The sequence below is a fragment of the Natrix helvetica genome (assembly GCF_964273705.1).
Source record: "Natrix helvetica genome assembly, chromosome: Z".
In the NCBI taxonomy this organism is placed as follows: domain Eukaryota; kingdom Metazoa; phylum Chordata; class Lepidosauria; order Squamata; family Natricidae; genus Natrix; species Natrix helvetica.
The window spans coordinates 40636413-40663285 of record NC_138554.1 but is presented as its reverse complement, the minus strand read 5'-3'; the positions used below and the strand labels follow the sequence as shown (position 1 = coordinate 40663285).

Below are 26873 nucleotides of genomic sequence, written 5' to 3'. Positions count from 1 at the left end.
CATACCCCTAGGATCCAGTTATCTGAATCAAATAATTTTAATTTGCTAAAATTATATCAACTTTATCATGTTAAAAAAGTAGCCAAATTTTAAAGGTTTTATTGAGATCTCAATCATTTTAAAAAATGTATTTTATTAAAAAAAAATGTGGGTGTTAGCCATATGGGCAAAATTGTGTAATGGTGATCACTTTCTGAAAAGTTTGCTGATGTCTGGTTACTTGAATATAGACTGGGAAGTACCTACTATTCCTAAGCAGGAGGTGAACTTGAAAGGCATCCGAATGTTCAGGGCCACAAGGCAGCTGAACCTTCTGGTACCTCTATCCCAGTGGTGGGTTTCAAATTTTTTTAGAACCTCTTCTGTAGGTGTGGCCTGCTTTGTGGGGGTGGCTTGCCAGCCATGTGACTGGGTGGGACTGGCTTGCCAGCCATGTAACTGAGTGGGAGTGGCTTGGCAGTCATGTGACTGGATAGGCATGGCCAACTTGTAAAATGTGATGAAACTCACTTAACGCTCTTACTTATCAACCAAAATGTTGGCTCAGGAACTCTGGCATTTAAAGCACGCAAGTCTTAAAGCTGTCAAGTTACAAGACCCTTGCACCTCTAACCCTTTAGAAAAAAAAAACCCAGGGGTGTTCAAACTTGACAGCTTTAAGACTTGTGGACTTCAACTCCCAGAATTCTTCCTCCAGTCATGTTGGCTCAAGAACTCTGGCATTTGAAGTATGCAAGTCTTAAAGCTGTCAAGTTACAAGACCTTTGCACCTCTAACCCTTTAGAAAAAAAACCCAGGGGTATTCAAACTTGACAGCTTTAAGACTTGTGGACTTCAACTCCCAGAATTCCTCCTCCAGTCATGTTGGCTCAAGAACTCTGGCATTTGAAGTACGCAAGTCTTAAAGCTGTCAAGTTACAAGACCTTTGCACCTCTAACCCTTTAGAAAAAAAAAACCCAGGGGTGTTCAAACTTGACAGCTTTAAGACTTGTGGACTTCAGCTCCCAGAATTCCTCCTCTCGTTCTTCATCTTGATGATGTGCGGATGGGCAGGGGGAGGGAGCTGGAACCGGTTCTAAACGGCACTGTAGATTTGTGGAACCTCTTCTATAAAAGTGGTTAGAACTGGCAGGAACCCCGCCTGCTCTATCCCCTTCAGATTCAAATAAGCCAGATGAAGCTGAGCATGTTCATATAAGAAGAAAACTCCACCAAACCTACCAAAATAATTGCTAAACCAGGGGTGTCAAATTCAAGGCCCGTAGGGCGGATGCAGCCGATATGGTTGGATCCAGCCCACAGGGCCGTCCTTGTCTACCCAGTGTGAAGTAGAGAGATCAAGCCCGTGTAGCTTTGTGCCGGTCTACCCAGTGCGAAGAGAAAAGATTGGGCCAGCATGGTTTTGGCCCGGTATACCCAATGTGAAAAGGAAACATGCCAGCAGTTGGGGGAGTGACTTCAAGCTGGACATGCCCACCTAGTCAGTCACGCCTACCCAGTCCCCTGAGGTCAACCACAGCCCTGATGCAGCCCTCAGTGAAATTGAGTTTGACACCCCTGTGCTAAAGCATAACATTATTTATTTGCTTTTCGCTTAGTGTGATATAAGAATTAATCTATTACGATTTACAAAGCCATGGTGGATTGATTGTTCTATATACAAGTTTTTAAATTACCAAGGTAGCATTGTGTGAGAATGTAATATTGGATAGCTACCTCCACTGTATTCTGGAGGGACAGTGCTTCTCCATGAAGTAGTTTCAGTGCTCTATCATAAGCTATGCTACCAAACCTATGTAGAACACCTCTTGTTAGAAGACTCACAATGCTTATTTTTAATTTATCTGATTAAATTTTGTATTATAGTATGTATGTAGGGTTTTTATTGGTTTGATTGGACCCATATAGTCAAGTGCAGGCTCTTAGTGGATACCAACAAGTTGTGTAAATGAAGAGACAAAGAGCACCTCAGCCCATCTGCTAGTATGTCAGTTACTACCAGAAACATGTACTAATAATAGCAATATTGACTTATATACCACTTCACAGTGCTTTACAGCCTCTTTAAGCGGTTTACAGAGTCTGCATATTACCCCCAACAATCTGGGTCTCATTTTACCGACCTCGGAAGGATGGGAGGCTGAGTCAACATTGAGCCAGTGAGACTCGAACAGTCAAATTGCTGGCAGTCAGAAAATAATGACTTAGATTTGGCCAATGACAAAGCCAAGAAAGTGGCTTCATTCTGGGGGTCAAAAATTTGATGTAAATACAGAAAAAGAACATCGATTGGTCTGTGATGACTGTTTTATCCTATGATGGATATTTATGGTTACTGTACTGTTAAACTGCTCTGAGTCTCTAAGATAGGCAGTATACAACTATTGTATAAATTAGAAAAACCTAAATACCATAACACTCTTCTTTCCACCTCACCGAGGCACAAGAGATGGAAAGTAAATTTTAAAACATAAACATATAAGGTTTTTCTCTCGTCCCTCCTTTTATTTCACATAAAGCATTTGTCCTATTTCACCAAGATTTTTTTTTGCCATCCATTAACTACAGTTTTGATTCCTCAGTAGAAATGGAAAAGCTACTTCTTTGATTTTTAGTAAAATAAAGCTGCCATAAAAAAAAAATTAAACACATTTTGAATAAAAACAATCCCATTCCTATGCTGTCCCCTTTCCCCAAGCATTCATCCTGAGCCAAATTCCCAGTTATGGGAAATAAGACAATAAGTTAATAATTCCTTATGCTTAAAAGTTTTCAAGAGAAACACAAAAATCTTCTTAGTGTGAAGTTTTCTTCGATGTTTTCCCAAATTTGGCATCTAGGCCAAGTCCTGCAGAAAAACAAATAGGAACATTAACTGTGGTTGGAAATGACGCTACAGGGCAAAGTGTTGGGTCGGGGATGACTTTGAGTAAAAGAGGATGGCTGAACAAGGCTTCTAACTTGGGATAATTTTGGAACATATCAAGCTACCCTAGCAGCTTAGAAGCAGATTTTCAGTTTACAAGAATGTCCCAGAAATGATGATGTAGTTTTAAAAGCATCTCACTTAATAGTTCTCTGTACAAGTAATTATCTGTGGGAGTACAGTATGAAGCAGATTTTAAATCTGCTGAGCTAAGACAGAATAATTGCTGAACCCTGGCACAACCACTAAAAGTATTGTTATGGTGAAAATGAGATATGTGATAACAAGCAAAACACAACCAAACAGTATAATGTATCTTAAAACAAATTGAAGGTGCAAAAGAAGCAAAACAGAATTAGGTTAAAACAAGTTGGGAAAATATTTAGTTTAAAAATTGCAATACTTTGACTATCAGCAACTTTAGTTCAGATTTTCCCAACCTAGGCACTCTCCAGATGTTTAGATTTCAATCCCCAGAATTCTTCAGTCAAAATAATCATTATCAAGAATTCTGAGAACTGAGGTCCACAGCTGCAAAGTATCTAATTGCATCAGCCCATTATCAGGTACTCCTAACACCTGTACTTAAGCAAGGAAAAGTCTTGTCTTTGGTCATGGTGTCTCACATAGAAATACTATTTTCAACTCTTCAAGCATTTGAGCATCAGCAAATTCTTTCTGCTTTTTTTTATCACCAAACTTTTCCAGCATATTAAATGGGTTTTGCCTAATCTTCACTGTAATTGAACCAGTGGAGACTAGATTTGGTGAACTACAGTTTGAGGAAAGAATGTCATATAGGAAAAAGTGTACGTCATTGTAGGCTGCTAAGGACCCTATAAATAGATTTAAGTTAAGTAAAACTAATAAAACCCCTACACTTGCTTAGAGAAGCAAGAAGTCCAGTGAAACAGCTAACCAGGTTTCTATTCTGCAGGAAATCATACTCTGGAACTAAGGCTGACATTTCCCAAAGAATAAAGACAAAAGAAGCTGGACTCTTACCAAGGAATACCAGGGTGGTGCCCATCCACTGTAAATTACTGATAGGATTGGCAAATAGAATGACTGAAGCCAAAATAGTGAAGAACTTGCGAGTCGTGGTGACAATAGAGCAGGTCAGAGGCCCAAAATAGACCACAGTCATGAAAATGAAAGTCTGCAATAATTAAAAAAAGGGGGGGAGGAGGGAAACATGCAGGCTTGTTCAGAAATGTCTTGTATCACTTTGATCTTGTAGCTCCTCTGTAGAGACATCTTCCCTCCAACAGTTTACCATAGGTTATCTTTTTTTTTTTTTTGTATTGAGCTTGCACAAGACAACTTATAATTATGGGACTTTTTGAAAAGAAAAATTGCAGACAATCTTGGAATATAAAGTAACACACCTCCCCCCCCCCACACACACACACCTTTGTCCCTTAAATCACAGCAATGAGGCAGAAGGTTTAATAATCCTTTTCAAAAGCAATGTCCTTTGTATTGTCCTCAACAAATATAAAGGAAAACAAAAGCAGGGCCATTTCCCTTTTTCGGGCAAAGGCGAAAGACAGAAGGAAAGCAGTACTTTAAATCTTCTGAACTGGTAATGCAACAAAAACGTGCAACCTTGGAAACAGCATAGAAGGAAGAAGATAAAAAACAAAGAAAATCCATTTCAAGCAAAGAGACTGAGGTGAAATTTATAATGGTAACAGCACCACAGTAGGAAATTTATTATGTGATTGGAACTTTAAAAATTGTTTCAAATAATAAATAGCCTCTGGTATTTTTGGAAGGCTTGCTTTAATCATGCCTTTATTTCATATATCACTTTAAATGATTCTGTGAATTAGAATGCTTTTAATTTTGTGTAAAAAAAATTAGCCAAACATGAAAAGGAGAATTTGGGGACATAACCAAAGCAGTAACTAAAGTCATCCAAAGCCATCTAAAATTTGTGAGCCAATAATAAACTCTGGGTTAAAGCAGATGATTCTGGATTGTTTTGGCTTACATAATTATCCTGCATTCAGATAACAAGTAAAAAAAAATCATCCTCCTTATCCACTTTAAGGTTGGACAACTTGCATACGCACCATGTAATTTAGTTGCAGTGTTTTGTTAAACCAATATTCCTGATTTAATGTGACCAGTTTGAATACACCAAAATGTATTACACATAAGAAAATCTTATGAGGAAGAGAGAGATATTTTTGGAAGGGATGAATGAAGTATTCTTCTCTGATATAATCTTACAAATAAGCCATGAAAGGGGAGCGGTCAACATACAGGTAGTCCTCGACTTATAACAATTTGTTTAGTGAAGTTACAACAGCACTGAAAAAAATGATTTATGACTGTTTTTCACACTTACAACTGGTGCAGCATTTCCATATCACATGAACGAAATTGAAATGTTTGGCAAATGATTCATATTTATAACGGTTTGCAGAGTCCCAGGGTCATGTGATCCCTTTGACGATCTTCTGACAAGCAAAGTCAATGGGGGAGCCAGATTCACTTAACAACCACAGCAAGAGAGGTCGTAAAATGGGACAAAGTTCACAAAAGAAATTTGGGGCTCAATTGTGGTCATAATGTGAGGATTACCTGTACTTGAGAAATAGCTGGTAACATCTTCCCTGTAACTACATAGCATACAACTTCCTTGTACTACATAGCACATACCGCATTTACATTCATGGTACAGCATAATGTTGACACTTAAAGCACCACATTGGCTTAACAGAAAAAACTAGTTGCTTACCTGACCTAAAGCACTGGTTAGGCCAAAGAGAAGGATATTATAGATGATGGTAGGATAACGCTCAGTGAAACTCAAGAATTCCCAAAGCTCACCTGTAAAGAAAATACCTAGGAAAAAGAAAGTATCATGAGAAAATAGAACAGAATAATAAAACCTCTCCCTGTGCCTTGACCATCTGGTGACCAGTCCTATTTGGCTCCCAAACCATATTCTTTTTAACTGAACATGTTCGACACAAGTAGTGAGATTCAGGGTAATGCAACCTTGCAAGGGACAGATTCACTAATACATCCCAGCGTTCGCAACATGGCTTCCTCCTGGGCTAGATAGGAAAAGTCAACTCTTGACTGCTGTCCTGAAACACAGGATGGAACTGGTAGACCTGATTTTCTCAGGGGAAGTGATAGAAAAATGCCTATTTCCTAGGAGTTGTCAAAAGCCATTCTCAAATAGATGGGACTTGGAGAGAGCTGACCCTATTTGAGCCGATTGGTTAGGAAGATCAGTTTGGGAGAGGGCGAATGCAGATGACCTTGCTAAAAACCCTACAGGGCCTTAAATATGCAATCAGCATCTTGGAAATTCCTGGAAGCCAACTGGTGACCAATACAGCTTGTGCAGTAAAAAGAAAAGAAAGACCCTTTTTTCTCTAAAACAGATTTCCTGGAGAAATGGGGAATCTGAAGTCTTCTGGATGGGGTGACCAGATGCTCTTAATCATTTATAGCCAGCCAATATGCATATGGCCAGGGATGATGGGAGCTGCAGCTCACAAATTTTGAAGATAGTAAGAGAGGGAGGATTTTATCAAGGATGTTCTCAGAAAATGGAAGAGATCAATAATCTGATGCTAGAAAAGTTTGCTTTTACAGAACCGGACAGATTGGACCTTACATTCAACTGTGCACACTTCTCGCAGATCCCCGCCCAGGTCAGGAGGCACTGGGGCATTATTTCTGCATCTTTTAGTCAATTCAGAAGCTGACTGGTACCTTGCTTCCTGGACACTTTAACATAAAGAGGACCAGCCAATAAGCACACAAACCCTTTTTACAGCTTCTGCTGAATTGCACTCCACACTATTTCTGTAAATGCCAGTTGATTGAAAAGAGGGGAACAATTGCTCTCCAAATTACTTTGGCTGCAAGGGCTGCTCCTTTTCATTAATTATCCAATCTTTTCTCCTAAGGTAGTCTCTCTGGAGAGGATCTAACCATCGCACACAAAAATAAAGGGTATGGCTTAACTCTTTGCAGTCAAAGGAAATCAGAACCATGTCTATATTCCTGGAGCAAGGGAGACACCAAATGGAGGAACAAAGAGTTACTGCCAACCTGCACTGGGATTCCCACATACCCCAAACTGGCCAGGAACAGCTTTTAGGAGAGAGGGGGTTGCCAGGAGCAACAAAGCACCACTGCTTGCCCTTCTGGAGAAGAGCTATGACATTTCTGAAAGAAGACAAGACTGGGTGAGGTATGAATTGTGATATTAAAGCAAAATAAGGGCACATGCAAGTTCTACTAGGGTAGCTTTCACTATGATGTTATTTTAAACAAGCTTCCTGAATAATTGAGTATTATACAAGGCAATATTTACCCTAATCCAATTAACAGCAATCTATGTGTAGAAACAACTTTAATTAGGTGAACATACAGTACCATAAAACATTATATATGAAGATAGGAGATACTGTCTACCAATTAGGCAACTGATGCTCCAAGCTTTACAACACAAGGATTCCACAAGTCTCTAAAGTATTGTACTTGATTTGATTCCTTATGCGTGCATGTGCGCATGCACACACACACAAAGAGTAACATATGCATAGCTTCCCATTTTTCTTCTGCAAAATTACTGAATTCAAATCAGCGATATTTTTCTTCTGCTGAATCAAAATAATATTCTTACCAGCACCCAGGACCAAAGTGGACCATAGATTAACATTTAACATCATATGATTGGAACCAGTCTGGTAGTAAGCTCTCATATGGTCTTGAGACACCCCAGTTAAACCATCCAGAGTCAAAGACAGCAACTAAAATGATGAAGGGAAGAGAATCACAGTCTAATGTTGATGAAGAAAAATACTACTGCTTTGAACAATATACACCCCTGCAACCTCACAGGAATGTGGAAATACTGTCCTTTGGGTTCAGATATTAATAGCATTTGCAAATTCTATTAACTGAGTTCTGTTCAGTTTAGCTTTGCCCCTTAACTGACATGTAAGGATGGAATGTTGTCATTCTTAAAAATTCATCTTGCTGGAAAATTTTGATGGTAAATTTACATTTAAGTTTTAGTAGGGATTGCTTTCAGGAAAATAAATAATTCTATTGGTCGTCTTTTCCTGACTGTTGGAAATACAAACTTGGACAAAGCCTGATGTTTGCAAATTTGCACATGAACCAATCACATCCTACTAGTCACCTAATATCAACAGTCATTCTTTTCCTTTTTCTTCCTTTCCTTTTTTCCCCGTTAAACTCATTGTGGATGTCTAATCTTTAGAAGCAAACAAATTAATATTAGAAACAGAAAACTGATGGCAGAAAAAGTTTAAAGGTAGATATCATACATTTAGAAACATTAAACTGCATTTTTTACCAATTTTCCAGCAATGCCAAATCATTTTCCATGTTATAAATACCCGCTGAACATCAACTCTATTACACACTTTTGCATCATCGGCAAAAAGACAAACCTTACCTAGCAATCCTTCTATTATTATATCACCAACCAACATAGCAAACAGAACAGGACCTATTACTGAGCCTTTTGGCAAAATTACCTACCTATGACTGGTCTGTGTTCAGATATTGCTCCATTATCAATCAGACAATGGGATCTATTCCTGAGCTAACTTCCTATCCACTGGACCACCCAATGGTTAATCCCTAATCGATACAACTTTTTAATGAGTTCATTATATGGAACTGTATCAAATGCTTTGCTAAAATCCAGATAGGCTACATCCACAGCATTACTTTCATCCAAAACATTTGTGACATGGTTAAAACGTCAATCAGATTAGTTTGACATGACCTGCATTCAGTAAGGCCATGTTGCTTTGAGTCCATTGAGTTGTGCACTTTTAAACATTAACAACTTAATGGAATATTGATATTGCTAGATAAAGAAGTGTATATTTTGCTTGGCTACACCCACAGAAGCTTAAATTTATTAAACACATCAATAACTGGATTTTTATTACTTGGGAGATGGCCAAAAGAATCACTATCAATCCTCCCTATGTTTTTAGCCTTCCAAAGGACCAAAAATTTGCCTTTTCCCCAAGCATTGAAGTAGGATGCTGATTGAGCTGGGAGGCTGTTTAGTCTGGCGCCTGGGGTGGGTATCTATTTTTATGAGCTGTTGTTAGCCGACTAGAATTATTATATGAAATAGGCAGCCATATAACTCCTGTAAATAACATTAAATAAATATATGCAATATTGGAAAGGCAAAAAAGGACCTGACTCACAGCAAGGATTTGAATTACCTTTTTAAAAAAAAGGGGGGGGGGAAGCATTTTGGGTTGGGGTTTGGATTTTTTTTTTAGTTGCTACAGAACTCATTCCCAGACTTTCTTTTAACTTTCTCCAGGCCCCTGCCCTCTTTTTTGGTAGATGTTAAGTCATACATTACTTATTAACTCTTATTTTGTTAGTAGGATGGAAGCTTGATTAATTGTTCCATGCAATAAAATATTTTAAAGAAATATTTACAGTTCAGTAAGTCCCTGGCAGCTTAATGAAACATGCAAATAAAAATGTCAGGTGCCAAGGTAACTAAAGATTATATCCTTGAGAGGCATACCTCCCACTTCTCTACAAACTATAATTTAGCATCTGGCAATTTTTCTAATAGTTTTTCTTTTGTTTTGCTTTTTAAGAATTTAGAACTTACCAGCAGGAGTTCCCCATAACCGAAAACATGCTCATCCCCAACACTTCCTACATTTTTTGGCTTGTACATAAACAGGGCCACACCTGTGACAATCAGTAAGACGCATAAATATTTGGACAATGGATATTTCTTCTTCAGCACTGTCACCCCCAGGAGCATGACTAGAAAAGGAAAAGAAATGTTGGAAAAAGCATACTCTCAATAGTCCTGATAAGAAATTTAATTAACTAATGACCACTGCATATTATTTTGCAAATTGCAATCATATGAATAATTTCCCACAGGTCATTCTTAAGAATTCTGTGGAGTCTTCAATCCTGAACCTAAAGCTGCTACTCTATCTCACCTCACTCAGATAAATAGCTGATATTTTCAGATCTGAACATGAAGTGATCCAACCCTACTAGCCACGTAGTATCAACAGCCATTGCTTTCCATTTTCCCATTTTTCCTACTCTTCCCCCTTCCTCAAATACCAGCTTAAACTATTATGGAACTTCAAGTTTAGAAGCCAATGAAGTTACATTAAATAATCAGGTTCAATTGATGTGGGCAATGTATCTCAAAGGTTCCCTGGCACGCATGGTTTTCAGTATAGGATCAGGGATTGCATACCTGGGATGGGTTTACAGGACTTTCCAAGGACCTATGAAAGTTAAAAAAGAAAGAAAGAGATTCACTTGGCTATAATCACCTAAATCTCTGGCACTTGAAGACTGTGAATAACTCAGGGGGTGGGGGAACTAGCTGCTTTCGGTGCAGAAATTCGTTATTTTCTAAGTAGAAGCCACACACTTTTATAAGCTGAATATTTCCTCTTTTCTTTATAAAGCCATTACATTCTATGTTTATTTTAAAGCTGTGGTAGTTCCTTCTGAAGCTCTTCACTCCCACAGCTATTTTTTCCTATTTTCCCCCTTTCTTTGCTACCTCTTTACTTTCTATTCAGTTTTCTCTTTTATACAAAGAATCACATTTTGCCACTCTTTTTCTCAAACTTCAGCTCCTATAGGCAGTGTGTGTTCTGTTGGTCTTGAGGTCATAGTAAGTGAACAACTCTACCACTATCTGGAACTGGCCCTTCTACATGTAACACATATTTTTAAGGCAGATAATACAAAATATATATACAAATGTACTTGATGAACTACTGAGTTGAAGAGTTGAAAAACATGTTCATACATCGACGCCTGGTTCCTTTAACAATATTCAAAATGTTATTTATTGGAGTTCAGCAAAGGAGCGTAAACATTCTCTTCAATAAAACAAATCATGCTGGGGAGTGAGAATGGGCGAAAGGTCCTTCATTTGTCCTATAATCTTCTGTCCTTGGAGATTCCCTCCAGATACACAAGGGAGCAATCTGGCCCAGGAGACCATTGTGCACTCCTACAGGGTCCCACTGACAGCCTCTCATGAACAACCGTAGGATATTCCACTGGCAGCAGAACTGCTCAGCTTGATAAGACCTTCAACCAGGACTGCAAGAAATGGCTAATGGGAGCTCCAAAGCAAAGCAACATACATCTTTTTAGTAGTGTTTTATTTTTGGGCTCCCAGGGGATGGGTATGGTGAAACACATCTCTGACTGAGTGGAGACAAGGATCATGGAAATACCAATGAACCAGCAAGCTTTTTGGAGCCACTCAAGATGAAAATATAATCAAAAATAAATGGAAAAAAAGGCAAGGTTTTGATTTAAGAAGACTATAAATAAATTAAAAGTCCAGGTGCTTTGGAACAGCTTTTATTATAGGATTTATTTATTTTATTTATTTATAAAATGTATTGGCTGTCCATCTAACAACAGCGTAATAGGATAATATTTTGGAAATAATTATATAATTTGTGAGAATTCAAATGTTTTTGTCTATCTTAAGTCAAAACAGAAACTTGAGACTTTATTTCAGGAACTGAATACTAAATGTAATTAAAGATAACCATGCAGAAAACAAAAAAAAGTGTACGATTTTTTTATTTTGGGTTAGTATGAGGATTTACAAAATGACACAAAACTCAAAAATAACATTAAAAATATTTCAAGAGGGGAGGGGAAATATGAAAATATCAAAATGTAAATATACAGGTGGAAAAATGATATGAATTGGCATATGTTAAGTAACAATTATAAGAATGTATATTTAAGAATCAATTTGAAAGGAAAAATAAAAAACTTTTTACAAAAAAAAGAGAAATATTTCAAGAGATTTTCAAGCGGGGCCAAACATTAGTAGCTACAACATCAGAAAAACAATGATGTCTAGTTTTATGGATAGACCATATCCAAAAGAAATACCTGAAGTACTGCAGAAATACCTTAATCAGAAATGCTAGATATTTTTTTTTAAAGTATGGGTTATAAAATAAGAGGAGACAGTTAAAGTAGAATTAAAAATGACAAGCCAAGAGAAATATCCTGAGGACGACTTTTTATTGGATACACAAAAGAAGCGGATTAAAGTTTTGAAAATCAAAGTGGAAATACAAAATAAAATAGATTACAAGAGAGGAGGCAGTGAGAGTGAAATTATACTTCATAAACCGAGAGAATCCCCCTATTAAGGTTTTTTTTATTGGATATAGAAAAGAAGCTAGATAAAAATTTAAAAATAAAAATACAAATGGCAAACAAGACAATGACCTGGATAATGATTTTTCCCCCCTGGATTTAAAAAAAGGTTTGGTAAAGCTAGAAGTCTCTGCCATGGAAAAAAGAAAAATTACAGACACCTAATTCTGACATTTGAATGAATTAAAAATCAAGATTGTTAGGTAAACTAAAACATCTTTTTATAAAGCTGTGGTAACTCTTTATAGACTTTTTCTGACACCAGGATTGAAAAGTTGATGATTTCAGGGTTTTTCTATTGATTAGTGATGGGTTAAAGAAAGAAGATATCTATAGAGGGTGAGTGTTATCACATTAGTTTTTACTTGTGATGAATATTGGAAGATTGAAAGTCATTTCTTTATATATTTCTTTTTCTTTAATATATGCTTTCTCTTTATTTTTCTTTGGAATCCTTGGTGCTCTCGTGAGCTAAATTGTTTGAAGATATTTCATTACCCAGTTATCATCAATCCCTTCTTTCTGTGTACTTTTTTTTCTATTTCTTTTGCTTTTTCTGAGTTTACTTTTTATTTACTTTTATTAGTGTAATTAAAATAATATTTTCCCCCTGTTCTATAAGAATGCTTCTAGTAGTTGTTGCTGTTTTAAACTGACTACAATCATATCTCAATATTTGACTGTTTTGAAATTCATCAAATTTGGTACTCAATGCATTTTGACACGAAAATTTAGTCCTAGCACTCGTTGTTTGTTTGATGCTTGACACACAAGTTGGAACTGGTCGGTGTCTGCTCCATGACTCATTACCCTTTCCAGCCAAAACAAAAGTTGATGTGTTAGTTACATGGTTTGTTTGATACTTGTAGTTAAATAAGTTGTGGTTGTTTAGTATGAATCGCACCTCCGGAACTAATTAATAATGAGTACTGAGGTACCACAGTAAATAACAGTTATATATTAAGGAATTCTATACCACTCAGATTTGGGGGACTGGAGTAGCCTGCATATCCTATAGCTAGGTAAGTAAATCAACCCCTTAGTCTTAAAAAATCAGATATTTTTTTTGTTTAGCAAAATGCTTTGAGGGAATGTAAAATTCTGTTGAAGTAATCTCTTTGAGCCTTGACAAAATTGTAATCTGAAAATACTGAAATCAAGCCTAGAATTTCTTAGTTCTCCTCCCAATACAACAAATTCTGAATAACCATGGCAATATAATGCCATTAATATAAGCAATGTGGGAATTAATTATCTGGCTCTTTTCTACACTATTATATGATTTTAAGTAAAATAAGATGTCAAGCTCTTCATTAGCGAAAAGGAAGAGATATCCCATTTTCTATCTAATCTCCCACCAGCCATCAAGCACCCGCACCTACTCTCTGCTCTTTTTTACTCTTTGCTCTTTTTCACCTGAGTTGGGTAGTTGACAAACTGAAGTGCTGAGTTGCTGGACACCATTGCTCCTAGATATGAGAGAGAACAAGCTGCGTAGAGCCAATTCCGAGTCCGGTCCACCTTGACAGCATCAAAAAACTGGATCACTGGTAGGAAAAGTTTACATTAAACACAAATATGTTTAATTTTGGGACAGCAAAAGGTAAAACAATTTCCTTCCTTCCAAGGGAGAATATTTACAGCTCAATGCTGAGCAGTAGAGCTCTTGGCATTGTTCGAAGATGTTTCATTAGCCAATGAAATTGATAAGAATATCTTTGGGTAATGAAACACCTGCAAGCAAACAATCAAGCTCAGAGCCCTAAGAACTCTGTTTTCAAGACCTCCTCCCAAGAAAGGGAGTGGGGGTGGGTGGGTAAGAAGATGATCTGGCTATAAAGTACTTTTATGTTGTTTGCCAGGTTAGCAACAATCTAGCATTCATTCAAATAAAAATGAAATAAAACTAAAATTAAATTTAAATCTTTTCCTGGCAAGAATTTTTTTAGCCAAAGAGAATACAGATAATCCTCAACTTACGACCAATCACTTAAGACCATGAAAAATTACAATAGACCCCTCAAAGGTTAACACTGTTATGCTACAGCACCATCACAGTCATTTGCCGTATGACTGACTTGAAAGACTCTCCAGGATGCCTCCATTGGTCTAGTCACCTCCACTACCCATCCTGCCCCGCCAAGCAAAGGCCTGCTTTGCTACCCCACTAGATTCCACATAGTCCTCCCCCCCACTTTGGTCACCAATCACTCACCTTTCAAAGATCTCCAGAGCTGAGGGTAGTCAGGGTAGGGAAGAATGGCAGGCTGCTCCGCTGCTGGGCCACATGGCTGTCTTTTTCTGTGTGCAGCTATAAACCACTTTGACACTGCAACCTGTGCTGGTGCATGGCGTGATTGTAGAAGCATTGGCTTGGAAAATGACAGTTGCTTGTGGGATTCAAGCAACAGAGACTTTCGTTTTCCAAAGAAAAACTTAAGCTCTCAATATACAGGAATGACCATTTTGCTACAATGGCGTTACTGAGTTGTTTGGGAGCCAAACCTTCATTCACTGGCAAAGAAAGCCGCTTCCCCTCCCCATTGTACACTATCTAACACAGTGCTAGTCAGGAAGGGGAGCCAGTTGTCTTTACTGGTGAATTAAGGTTTGGATCCCAAAGAGCTCACTAATGCAGGCAGAGCAAAACAGACCTCTCCATTTAAGGGAGCTTTTTTTTCTATAAGTGGTTGTCATTTTCCAAGCTGGTTTTTCCATGATCAGGCTGTGCAGCCACAAACTGCTTCATTGCTCGGCTGCATAGGTTGCTGGTTCAAAGCAGTTTATGGCTGCACTCAGAAAAAGACTGCCACATGGATTGTGACATTTGGCCCAGCAACAGAATGGCCTATCCCCCCTTCCCTAGCCCAACCTCCTGAACTTTGGAGGTCTGCAAAGGTATGTGATTCTAACAGGGGAAAGGAGAGTGGGATGGCCAAGCAGCTGTGGGAATTCCCACGGGTGGGAAGTGGGGCATGTGATATCTTGGGGTGTGGGGGAAGCCTTGGGAGGTCTGAAGCAGTTTGGGTTGTGCCTGAAGTAGGTCTCCCAGGATCTCAAGTACTCACCCAAGAATCCCATGTTCCACCTAATGACCTGCTTGTTCATTTAACAATTGCATCAGGGAAAGCAGGGATGGGAGTTTATTAAGTGAAATGGTTCATTTAAAGGCTGTTACAACTTTCAACTATAATGGGCAGACTCCATCATGATTGTAACTCGAAGACTACTTGTATTGTATGTGATTCCCCCCCCCCTCCTAGTATTCTTTAATGCTTTCTTTCCAAAAGATGTAAATAAGTTTGATGTTAGGAGCAGCCAGTAAAAAATGAAAGAAAAAGTGGGTGCTCTTCAGACCTATAGACATTCCTCGTCCTATGATCACAATTTAGACTGGAGCTTCAGTTGCTAAGTGGTGCAACTCATTAAAGGAGTTACACCCAATTTTATGACTATTTTCACATGGTTTTTAAGCGAATCACTGTAACTGTTAAGCAAATCCAATTTTGCCTTTTGACTTTACTTCTAGGAGGCTGGCTAAGAAAATGATCACATGACTGTGAACACTGCAACTATTGTAAAGAGATGCCAGTTGCCAAGGGCCCAAATTGGTTTTTCGCCATACAAGGATGCTATGACGGTCATAAATGCAAGAACCAGTCATAAGGCACTTTTTCAGCATCTTTCAGTGGTCATTAAATGAATGGCCATAAATTGAGGACTACCTGAATTACGTGCTGTACAGCTGTCCTGAGTTTGTTGTTTTAGGCTCAGAACATCCTGTAAGGTTAAGCAAAAAACAATAGCAGAACATTTACAGTATAGTCAGACAATTACATTGGGTAGAAAGCAGTTCAACTCAAAATGATTAGCATACCTCTAATTGTAATATGTATATAGAATACTTAGTTTTACCTAATCTCCAACTACAATTAAGTAATAGGGGGGAAATTAAAAAGGACGATGCCTCTTACCTGTGGCTATGTTTAAACACAAAGAAGGCAATCACATTTATTTATTGTGGTTACTTTTCAGTGCTATGTATCATGGAGATTCACAAAATTGGTTAATTCAATAACCCTGCGTAAACATATTAATGCAATTTTGATAAGAAGAGTTGGGACACTTAAGAAAATGCCAAGAGTAAGATACGAGAGATGTCTACACAAATCTCTAATTCCCCATCTGTCTTTTTCTTTTCCAAGGATATACACGTGTTCCAATATGCACATGTCTCTGCAAATTGTTATTTTCTATTGCCATTTTGCCTGCAGCAGTAGGAGGACAATAAAAAGTAAAGGAATTTACAAAAATATATTTGAGAGGATTGCGATGAAGAATGTAAAGGAACGGGCAATATGTTGTAATTAAGGAGAAAATAACTTTATTTTCTTCTTCTGTCCAAATATAATGTGCTGCTTTCATTGCAATGGGAAATATAAGAGACTTAGCACATAAATTATTTTTCATACATTTTAACAAAACATAGAAAAAGAAAAAATATAGCTGTCTTTAATGTAGCTTTTCTTTAAAAACATATAAGCAACAGCATGCTTCTCTATATTTACCCATCCATTATGCTAATCAATGGACTTCAATAGATATAGCTAGAGAGGAGGGTCTTTTTTTAATGTGGAATGGAAGGGAGGGAAGGGAAATAAATTAATTCCTTAGCATGGTTGTCCTATTCTTCTCTCTCTAAGAACCACCACCACAGAACAATGACTCCTGCCACAATAAGCAGCAGAAAAGAGAGATTGAAGTTTATGCATGGATTTGAAATAGCCAGGTAAATCAAATCACAGCCAGCAGTGTCCTCTAGTGGGGAGGAGCATGGTTCTCAAAAAAATACCAAAAATGGTATGATGTAACTTCTGCCCACCATCTTGTTTCTGCCCTCCCTATAGATTTCACTAGTTATAGTACATTGGGTACACACACACACACACAAATGGTGTTTGGATTTGGAGTCTTATAGCAGATTCCAGAATCAAGAGAATGCAAAACTGATCATTTGCTGATTTATTTTTTTAATGTACTTACTTAGCTTAGCGAAAATGGCATTCATCACACACTGAATAAAGACTAAAGACAGAGCATATCTGAATTTCTCCTGCTTTGCTCCTTCCCCATATTTGCCTCTTGTACTGTAGGGGGGAAAACACATAGGAGGAAGAATCAGTTGCCAAAGATGCCATACATATCAAGGCATCTACACTACTTTTATGTATGGATTTAAAATTTGCGAGACTCAGAGAACATTTGCCTGCTTACCCCCATCCCCAGGTTCCACCAATGAGTCAAAGGCAATTATGTACAATCTTTTCTCTGGAAGTTACATTCACTAAAAGGAAACTCAGCACTAAGCAAATGCCCTTGTTGGACAACCTTTGTCCTTTCACAAGAATATGCAAGTTATTGCTTTTATTATATTGATGAGATCTTCCCAGTAGGACTACTTGATAGCAGCTTGCTAACAAAAGAAATATATTGACAGATATAAGAAAGATCATATATCATCTGTTTAAGGTGGAGGAGGAAATAAAAAGAAATGATTTAAGATCAGAGAGAGAATCATATATTGGAAGAGTAATATAAAATCTCCAACCTCCTAAAAATTAACTAGAAAAATCAAAGTACTTATTATAACTCACATTTTTCAGAGCAACTTGAAAACCACTTATTTTTATAGCATGAAATTGTAACTTGCTTTTTTATATTTTTAAAGTAAATAATTCTAAAAATAATAATGACTTGAGGTAAACCCAATATGAAAAAATGGAATTACGTTCACTGAACACAAACATACTTAGAATTACTTTTTATTAGCACAGTGAAATTCTATGTGAAGTATGACTATGTTCAATTGTTATTCCTAAATAAGTACAGCAAGAACTATTTCTTAAGGCTATATTACAGATTACATATAATTCTGTATTTATTTTAAACCATTAACCTTAATCATTTTACTGATCAATTAAATCTCTGCATGTAATACAGAAATAATAAACAAATGTTACAAAATTAGGGGTCTATTTTTAAAGAAACAATTGACTGGAAGGTGCTTCGCTATAAAATACTGCACTAATCTCCGAAAGATACGTTACCAAGCCAAAACTCCTTCCTTAGTTTGAACTGGTCATCTATAAACTCTAATAGCTTAAAATCTCAGTGAGGCATTAATACACATATACTGCCAAATTCCACTTTGTAGGAAAATGTATATGCTTTTAATAACCATAAAACAGAAACAGTCTGTATAATTATGTTTTTGTCCACTATCCATCCAAAAGCAATAGTAAATCATACTCATCTATGGGATGTCTACCTGATGCACAACTGTTAAACTTTTACTATAGATTTAATTAGACAGGATCCATTGATTCAATAGATCATATCTGGGTTACCGTAAATTCTGCGGCTATGTGGATAGTCTGTTTTTTTTTACAGTCCGGATATAGCACATTTAACAATATGATCTTGGTAAATTGAAGCAGAGACTGTCAGAAAGAACGATAGGAGATTTCGAAAGAGGAATGGGGAACGTGCATGTCGTTATCTGGGTTACAATAACCCAAGTGTTTTGTTAAGCAGATAAGGAGCTTAGACGGAGTGATCAAAGGAACAATATCTATTAGGAACGACAGCAATTGGGAAGGAAGGAAGAGGATCCAGTGAAGTCTCCGCCAACCAAAAGCATCTCTGCCAGCCCTGCAAAAAAGCGTTCTCCTCAAGTGACTTACATTGTCTCTTGCAGGACCCCGTACCAGAAGTAACACACGAAGACACCCAGGCAGCAGACAGGCAATCGTAGCCGCTCGGAGAAAAACCAAGCCCCTCCGCCTCCTGATCCCCCGGTCGCCCCCATGACCGACAGCGCAGTAGTCTCAGGTCCAGATACTCTCAATGATGATAGCTCCACGCACTCATCCCGCACCGGCAACGACGGTGGCGGAAAAGAGGGCCTCATAGAGGCGGCTGCGCCGTGTACTAAAAAGGACCTTTCCAACTCCACGCGGAGGTATCTAGCACGCTGCCTGACTAGCCTAACCCTGCTGAAGAGAAACTGCCGGACGAAAAAAGGATTTCGGCATCCCTTTTTTTCTTTTTCCAATGCAGTGCTATGTGTTCGTTTGCTTTTTCGTGCTGGAAAGGCACCTCTACGCGCCACGAATTTATATAGGGGCTTAGAAGGAACAGGGCGACTGTTTTAGACGTCATCAAACGCGCCTGCCGTGATTACCCGGCCAAGTCGAACTTCGTGTCATGTTTTCATTGCTGGTGGGAAGGGGTGGGAATGACGTTCCCGAGAGCAACGGTTGTTGGGGGGCCGAACGGTGAAGTAAAGATGGCAACGAAGCTGCCTGAAGGGCATTCACTTTGTTCCTCTAGCAAATTGCTTCTTATGTAGCAAAGTTTATTTGCTTACAGTTTATTTTATTTTATTATTTTAATTTAATTTTTTTATTTTATTTTATACTTACTTACTTACTGAACTGCCCATCTCCATCAAAGAGGAACTGTGGGTGGTACACAATAAAATTTAAAAATATAATTTCAAAATTAATTTTTTAAGAGGGAGGCAAGAATAATTATGGCCCATTAAAAATCATTTGAAAAGTCGAAAAGGGCTCTTTGGACTCCAGCCAACCCCACGGCTGTGTGAACTTTCAGGCAACGCCTCATCCCCATAAAGGAGAGTGTTGCGCAGGGTGGGGGGCAATGGCAGAATTAAAGAATTTTGACTGATGAGGTCTGCAGCACACCTTACTTGCCGGACTGGTAATGGGACAAAAACTGTCCAACCAATATGTTGAATTGGACCCAGAACCAAACTGGTACCACCTCTGGGCATTCAATATATCTCACTTGGCTACATTCTGTACAATCCCGAAGCATATGTATACCTTTTCAAGAGAAGCATTGCAATAGTCCAAACGGGAAATGACTAGGGCATGAGTGACTGAGCAGAGAATCTCCCTATCCAGAAAAGTATGTAACTGGCGTACAACACAGTCAAGCAACAGCTCTGGCTGCCACTTGATCTTCAAGCAAGTCTTTATGTGCATGACTGCATTTCCACTCACGCTAGTAATATGATTACTAAATTTGCAGATGATACAACCCGGGGGGGGAATGAGTCTGCCTATCAAGATGAGGTGTAACGGTTGCTTTCGTTGTGTGGAGACAATAACTTGATCCTTAACACAAATAAGCCCGAAGAGCTTATAATGGACTATAGAAGGAATAGATCAGACATCCAGCCCTTGCTTATCAATGAAGACTGAGTGAAGCAAGTGGCCAGTTTTAAGTTTCTGGATGTTATCTGTAAAGAGGACCTTACCTGGAGCACTCACATTGCAGCACTGGTTAAAAGGGCCCAGCAGAGAATAAACTACCTGAGACTTCTCGGGAAACAACTGAATTAAAAACTGCTGTTGACCTACCTCTGCGTCATTAAGAGTATTCTTACTGCATCTGACAGATAGGACAGCATTCCAGAGGGTTAATATCATTGCCCAGAAGATCATTGGTTGCCCTCTCCATCTCATCCTGGGCACTTTTTTTTTTTGAACTATTATCATCTGGCAACGGTACAGGATAATAAAAACAAGAACAGGCAGGCTGAAAAATAGCTTCTATCCCAGGGCAATAACCATATTGAATTCTATGGTATAGTGCAATATTGGGTTTTCAATTTCAATTATATAGAATGTAAAAGATCTATGTTTGTGTTTTTATTTTTATAATTGTAATGTACACAGAAGACAGCATTTAATTTTGTTGTACCATGTGCAATGACAAACTAAACTAAACTAAGAGCTGTGAGTTCAAGAAATCCCCCAGGTTGTGCACTGAGTCTTGTCTGGAGTAATGCAACCACATCCGAGATCAAAGTTGATTGGGTCCTGGATGTAGAGGACCCCACCATAGCCAGGTCTTACCACGGTTCAGTGAAGTGCTGATCCATTGATTCTTGCTCTGCTTTCAGTTTCAATGGGACCAGGTTTGCCTTTGGGAACCTTTTTTAAATATTGCAAACCACTCCACCTTCCTCTATAGCAGGAGTGTACAACTCAAGGCCTGCGGGCTGCATGTGGCCCATGGGGTGCTTAGGTCTGGCCGTCAGGGCTGCCCTGGAAACAGCGAAGGACCGGTCCACGGTGCCTCTACCAGCTGGCAAGAGGGTTAGAGGAACTCTGTTTTCACTGCAGAGGGTTGCAGGAGACCGTCACAGGTGAAACGCAGAGGGTTAGGGTTAGAAGTCCTGAGGGATGGCGAGGAGGACAAGGGTTTGGCGCACTCCCTGGTCTCGTCTTTCTCTGTTGGAGACATTAGATTCCTCCCCAGCCCTGCCTGGGCTACCACACGCACCGACATGAGTGACCACACTCCACCTCAGCCACACACAACCCCCACCCCACCCCAAGATCAAACACAACCCTGATGCTGCCCTCAATAAAATCGAGTTTGAAATCCCTGCTCTAGAGCAGCTTCTCAATTCAACTGCCCAAAGACAGCCACACATCTCAAAATTAGCAAAAGTTGAGAAACATTGCTCTGGCATGCGAAGAAGAGACTTCTTAAGGGTTTTTTACAGGGGCTTTTAAACCAAATTTTAAGGGGAGGGAGGGGGGTTGATTTGGATGGCTCAGACAGGCTTGGGGGGGAGTCTGCCAGGGCACAGGCCAGCGCTAACTAATGGGCGCGGGTTGGGAGGGCTAGGAAGGGCTGGGATTCCGGGGGAGACATTAAGCCATTCCATTGGGGAGTTTACCATCTCTACTGTTTGTGGGAGAGGCAGATATGGTGGGGGCCGAGGGCCAAATGATGTTCGGAGGACGCGGGTTTGCTGTTTGAGAGCAATCGCGCGTTCTGACCCTCATCGCCCTTCTTGCACCCCCGGGTGCTCGGGATTACAGGACCCTGGCCTCCGGCTGATGTCACTTAATGCCAGGTCTGTGGTACATAAGGCTCCCCTCATTTACGACCTCATACAGGAGGGTAGAGCGGACCTGGTGTGCATTACGGAGACCTGGTTGGGCCATGAGGGGTGTGTGCCCCTTAGCGAACTATGCCCACCAGGCTTCCGGGCGTTTCACCAGCCGAGAGCCCGGGGCGGGGGGGGTAGCGGTGATTATTAGGGAAAGTCTCAGACCTCATGAGGTCACTGTGCCTCAGATAGGCGGGTGTGAGTCCCTCTTTGTGAAGTGGGGCCTTGGAGCTCAGGTGGGCCTTTTTGTTACATACCTGTCTCCCTTCTATGTTTCATCGGCCCTGCCAGAGCTGCTGGATATATTAGCTGGATTGGCGGTTGATTTCCCCAGGCTTATGGTCCTGGGGGATTTCAATCTGCCCTCCATTGGCGAGACATCCGAGTCAGCTCGGGAGTTCATGGCTTCCATGACAGCTATGGACCTAACTCAGTTAATTCAAGACCCCACCCATAATGGGGGACACACGCTCAACCTGATTTTTGTCTCTGGGCAGTGAATGAATGATCTAGATTTAGGGGATATTTCTATTCAACCCTTGTCATGGTCTGATCATTTCCTCATCAGGCTTGACTTCCATACCGCTACCCCTCGCCGCAGGGAGGGGGAACCGACTAGATGGTTCCGCCCCAGGCACCTGATGGACCCCGAAAGGTTCCTGATGGAGCTTGGGACTTTTCCTGAATCCCTTGCTCACAACTCGACCGAAGCCCTAGTGAGAGCCTGGGATAGAGCTGCCACTGGGGCTTTGGATCGTGTTGTGCCTTTGCAGCCTCTGACCCGGTGTCATCCTGGATGGCTCCCTGGTTTACCGGGGAGCTCCGGGAAATGAAACACCGGAAAAGACGCCTAGAGAGTGGCTGGAGGGCCAGCCGTTCCGAATCTGATCGAACACTAGTAAGAATTTATATTAAATCCTACTTAGTGGCGATAGAAGCGGCAAAACGGCTATATTTTTCCGCTCTTATCACGTCCGCAGATAACCGCCCAGCCGCCCTGTTTAGGGTGACCCGCTCCTTACTTAACAAAGGAACTGGGGAAGACCCCTTGCAGGGTAGGGCTGAAGAATTTGTTCAGTATCTGCAGGATAAAATCGCTCAGATCCGGACAGGCTTGGACTCTGACTGGGTAGATTCGGGCGAGCCGACGGGGATGATTCTTGAGGAGACTATCTGGGATGGGTTTGACCCTGTGACCCCCGAAGGCATGGACAGGATTATGGGGGGGACTCAGTGCTGCCACTTGTGTGCTGGACCCGTGTCCCTCTTGGTTAGTTTCAGCTTCCTGGGAGGTGACATGAGGCTGGCTCCAGGCGATTACCAACGCTTCATTGAGAGAGGGGTTCTTTTCCACCGCCTTGAAGGAGGCGGTGGTGAGGCCCCTCCTCAAGAAGCCTTCCCTGGACCCAGCTTCTTTAGCCAACTATCATCCGGTCTCCGACCTTCGCTTTGTAGCGAAGGTTGTCGAGAGTGTGGTAGCACGTCAGCTTCCCCAGTACCTGGATGAAGCTGTCTACCTGGATCCGTTTCAGTCGGGTTTCAGGCCTGGGTACAGCACGGAGACGGCACTGATCGCGTTGGTCGATGATCTCTGGCGGGCCCGGGACAGGGGCTGTTCCTCTGTCCTGGTCCTATTAGACCTCTCGGCGGCTTTCGATACCATCGACCATGGTATCCTACTGCGACGACTCGGGGGGTTGGGAGTGGGGGGCACCGTCTTACGGTGGTTCTCCTCGTACCTGTCGGATCGGTCGCAGTTTGTGTTGACTGGAGGGCAGAGATCGACCCCCAGGCGCGTCACTTGTGGGGTGCCCCAGGGGTCGGTTCTCTCACCCCTCCTGTTCAACATATACATGAAACCACTGGGCGAGATCATCCGTGGTTTTGGGGTACAGTATCATCAATATGCTGATGATACCCAACTTTTCATCTCTACCCCAAACCACCCAAATGATGCCCTTGACGTGATGTCCCGATGCCTGGAGGCTGTGCGGATCTGGATGGGGAGGAACAGACTCAAGCTCAATCCCTCCAAGACTGAGTGGCTGTGGTTCCCGGCATCCCGATTTGTACATCTTGTTCCATCTTTGATGATAGGGGGAGAAATTTTATCCCCCTCAGAGAAGGCTCGCAATCTGGGAGTCCTCCTGGATATGCGGCTTAGTTTAGAAGAACACCTGACGGCCGTGACCAGGGGGGCCTTTTACCAGGTTCGCCTGGTACGCCAGTTGCACCCCTTCCTGGATCGGGATGCTCTGTGCAGTCACTCATGCTCTCGTCCTTTCTCGCCTGGACTACTGCAATGCTCTCTACATGGGGCTGCCCTTGAAGAGCACCCGGAGGCTTCAGCTGGTCCAGAATGCGGTCGCGCGGGTTGTCATGGAGGTACCTAGGTGCTCCCATGTCACAACCCTTTTAGGCGGCCTGCACTGGTTGCCGGTTGTTTTCCGGGTGCGATTCAAGGTATTATGACCTTTAAAGCACTCCATGGCTTAGGCCCAGGGTACCTGCGAGACCACCTACTGCCACCAGTAGCCTCCCACCGTCCAGTACGATCCCACAGAGTTGGCCTCCTCAGGGTGCCGTCGGCCAAGCAGTGTTGGCTGCTGACCCCCAGGGGGAGAGCCTTCTCTGTGGGAGCGCCTTCCCTCTGGAATGAGCTGCCCCCGGAGCTCCGCATAATCCTTCCGACGCGCCCTAAAAAGTTGGCTTTTCCAGCAAGCCGGCCTGGCATGTTAATGTTAATTTATTTTAAATGTACTGTTTCTTTTTTTAAAAAAAAATCGGTTTGGTCTTTTTGGAATTGGGTTTAATCTTTTTTTAACTTTTGGGATGTGTGTTTTTAATGTTGTACGCCACCCTGAGTCCTTTGGAGAAGGGCGGCATATAAATCCAAATAAACCTAAACCTAAACTTTTCTTGTGCAAGCTCCTTAACTGTTTCTCATAGGGTTTAATTATCAGACTTCTTGATACCTCATTTGATCCTGTCCAGCCAAAGTTGGACAAGACACATCCAACGAAAGTTCAACTGTTTCTATCCGGACTAATTGCTTTGGTTCTGCAGTTGAGACTGCACTGGATGTTTTTAGCTGCTATGTCATATTGATTGCTGATGTTTTAACAGGTGATTCAGTGGCACTCTAATGGTAGTTCCTTCTCATATGCAGTCACCAAGCTAAATTTCTTTAACCCTGTAGCCATAAAATTGATTTTCCTACCTGGATGGACTCTTCTCTTAGATTTCATGCATTGTTCAAGTCTTATTTTGAATTGTGATTTTGACCTTCAAAGTATTTTAATTTACCCTGCTTGATATCATGTTAATATGATAAACATCTGTTCAGAATGTTATTTTATAAATATAGCACTGGATTAAGAACATAGGCCACTTTACTGTTTTCCCCCTTAAGTATTGTTGCAAAGCCATTTACTAACATTCTTGGAGTATGGTTCAGTCAATTCCAAATCTATCAGAGTGCAAAACAGTCTAACCCACATTAATCCATTTTATCAATAGTGATAACTTTGGGATACCAAACTAGACACTATCATAAATCCTGCACAATTGCTGCAGGCTTGAGATACTAGAATATCTATCTATCTATCTATCTATCTATCTATCTATCTATCTATCTATCTATCTATCTATCTATCATCTATCTATCTATCTATCTATCTATCTATCTATCTATCTATCTATCATCTATCTATCATCTATCTATCTATCTATCTATCTATCTATCTATCATCTATCTATCTATCTATCTATCATCTATCTATCTATCATCTATCTATCTATCATCTATCTATCTATCTATCATCAATCTATCTATCATCATCATTATTATCTATCTATCTATCTATCTATCTATCTATCTATCTATCTATCTATCATCTATCTATCTATCATCTATCTATCATCTATCTATCTATCATCTATCTATCTATCTATCTATCTATCATCTATCTATCTATCTATCTATCTATCTATCTATCATCTATCTATCATCATCTATCGGTATATAAATGGTTGTGGGTGTGTGTTTGTTTATGTGTGTATGTGTTCCAGCATAACTCTGGAACACCTCAAGCAATTTCAACCAAACTTGGTACATAGATGACTTAACTCTCTGGAAAAAAATACTGTGTGGTAAGACACCCCTGGGGACGGGGGGTATTCTGTTAAGATACAGCCTGTTGTACTGAATTGCCATACTAGCTTTTATTGTACTGTGCAGTGGTGTTGCCATGGTTACGGCTTCACGGTACTCCACAAAGGGGCTCCATCTGATAAGGGGGAAATCTAACATTAGAAATTGCATTTGGTCCGGACATTTTCTCCCTATAAATAAATATCTGGACAATGTCGGGTTATTGGCTAGTATTCTCTAAAAATCTTTTTACTTCTCAAACTGCAATGAGGTTGCTATTCATCCATGTAGCTTTCTTAAAATTTTAAATCCTAATGGGGATTGTTCAAGTCTGTGCATACATTTTTAGGCTCTCCAATTCCTCTAACTTGTTTAATTATAATTTTAAGACCTAGTATTTGTTTATCTTTTTAAAATCTGCTTTCCTGGAATCCAAGATACATGAATGACTTCTCAGCAGTTAAAGTAGTAGTAGGTAATTTGAACTCAACATGATTTTCTCTAAGTCTCCTTTTGCCCTCTTAATTCCTATTAGATAGCTAGCCCCCTTTATTTCTTCTTTCATCAT

The 26873-nt window shown here is 40.2% G+C and overlaps 1 protein-coding gene across 3 annotated transcripts; it reads right to left on the bottom strand.

The window, feature by feature from the left end:
• Positions 1-957: 957 nt before the first annotated feature.
• On the bottom strand, positions 958-19327 carry SLC35B1 (solute carrier family 35 member B1). 3 transcript variants are annotated; one of them, XM_081971593.1, is made up of 9 exons: positions 18902-19324; positions 17202-17305; positions 13575-13705; positions 10204-10234; positions 9589-9749; positions 7588-7714; positions 5677-5783; positions 3933-4086; positions 966-2849 (listed from the first exon to the last, which is right to left on the bottom strand). In XM_081971593.1, exons 1-9 carry the CDS (start codon positions 19126-19128, stop codon positions 2797-2799), a joined length of 1095 nt encoding a protein of 364 aa, XP_081827719.1. In that variant the 5' UTR covers positions 19129-19324; the 3' UTR covers positions 966-2796. The 3 variants fall into 3 exon arrangements, with proteins under 3 accessions (XP_081827717.1, XP_081827719.1, XP_081827718.1); XM_081971591.1 differs by lacking the exon at positions 3933-4086 and having other exon boundaries at positions 958-2849; positions 18902-19271; XM_081971592.1 differs by lacking the exon at positions 966-2849 and having other exon boundaries at positions 2885-4086; positions 18902-19327.
• Positions 19328-26873: the final 7546 nt, after the last annotated feature.

Bases quoted from the DNA above. Each gene is read 5' to 3' on its own strand.
- SLC35B1 (XM_081971592.1), bottom strand. From the start codon at position 19,128: ATGAGGCCCTCTTTTCCGCCACCGTCGTTGCCGGTGCGGGATGAGTGC. The intron at 7,715-9,588 runs GTAAGTTCTAAA...TCATCATTTTAG, and splicing joins GTTATGGGGAACTCCTGCTG to TTGCTGTCTTTGACTCTGGA. The intron at 5,784-7,587 runs GTAAGAATATTA...TCTTTTTCCTAG, and splicing joins CACTTTGGTCCTGGGTGCTG to GTATTTTCTTTACAGGTGAG.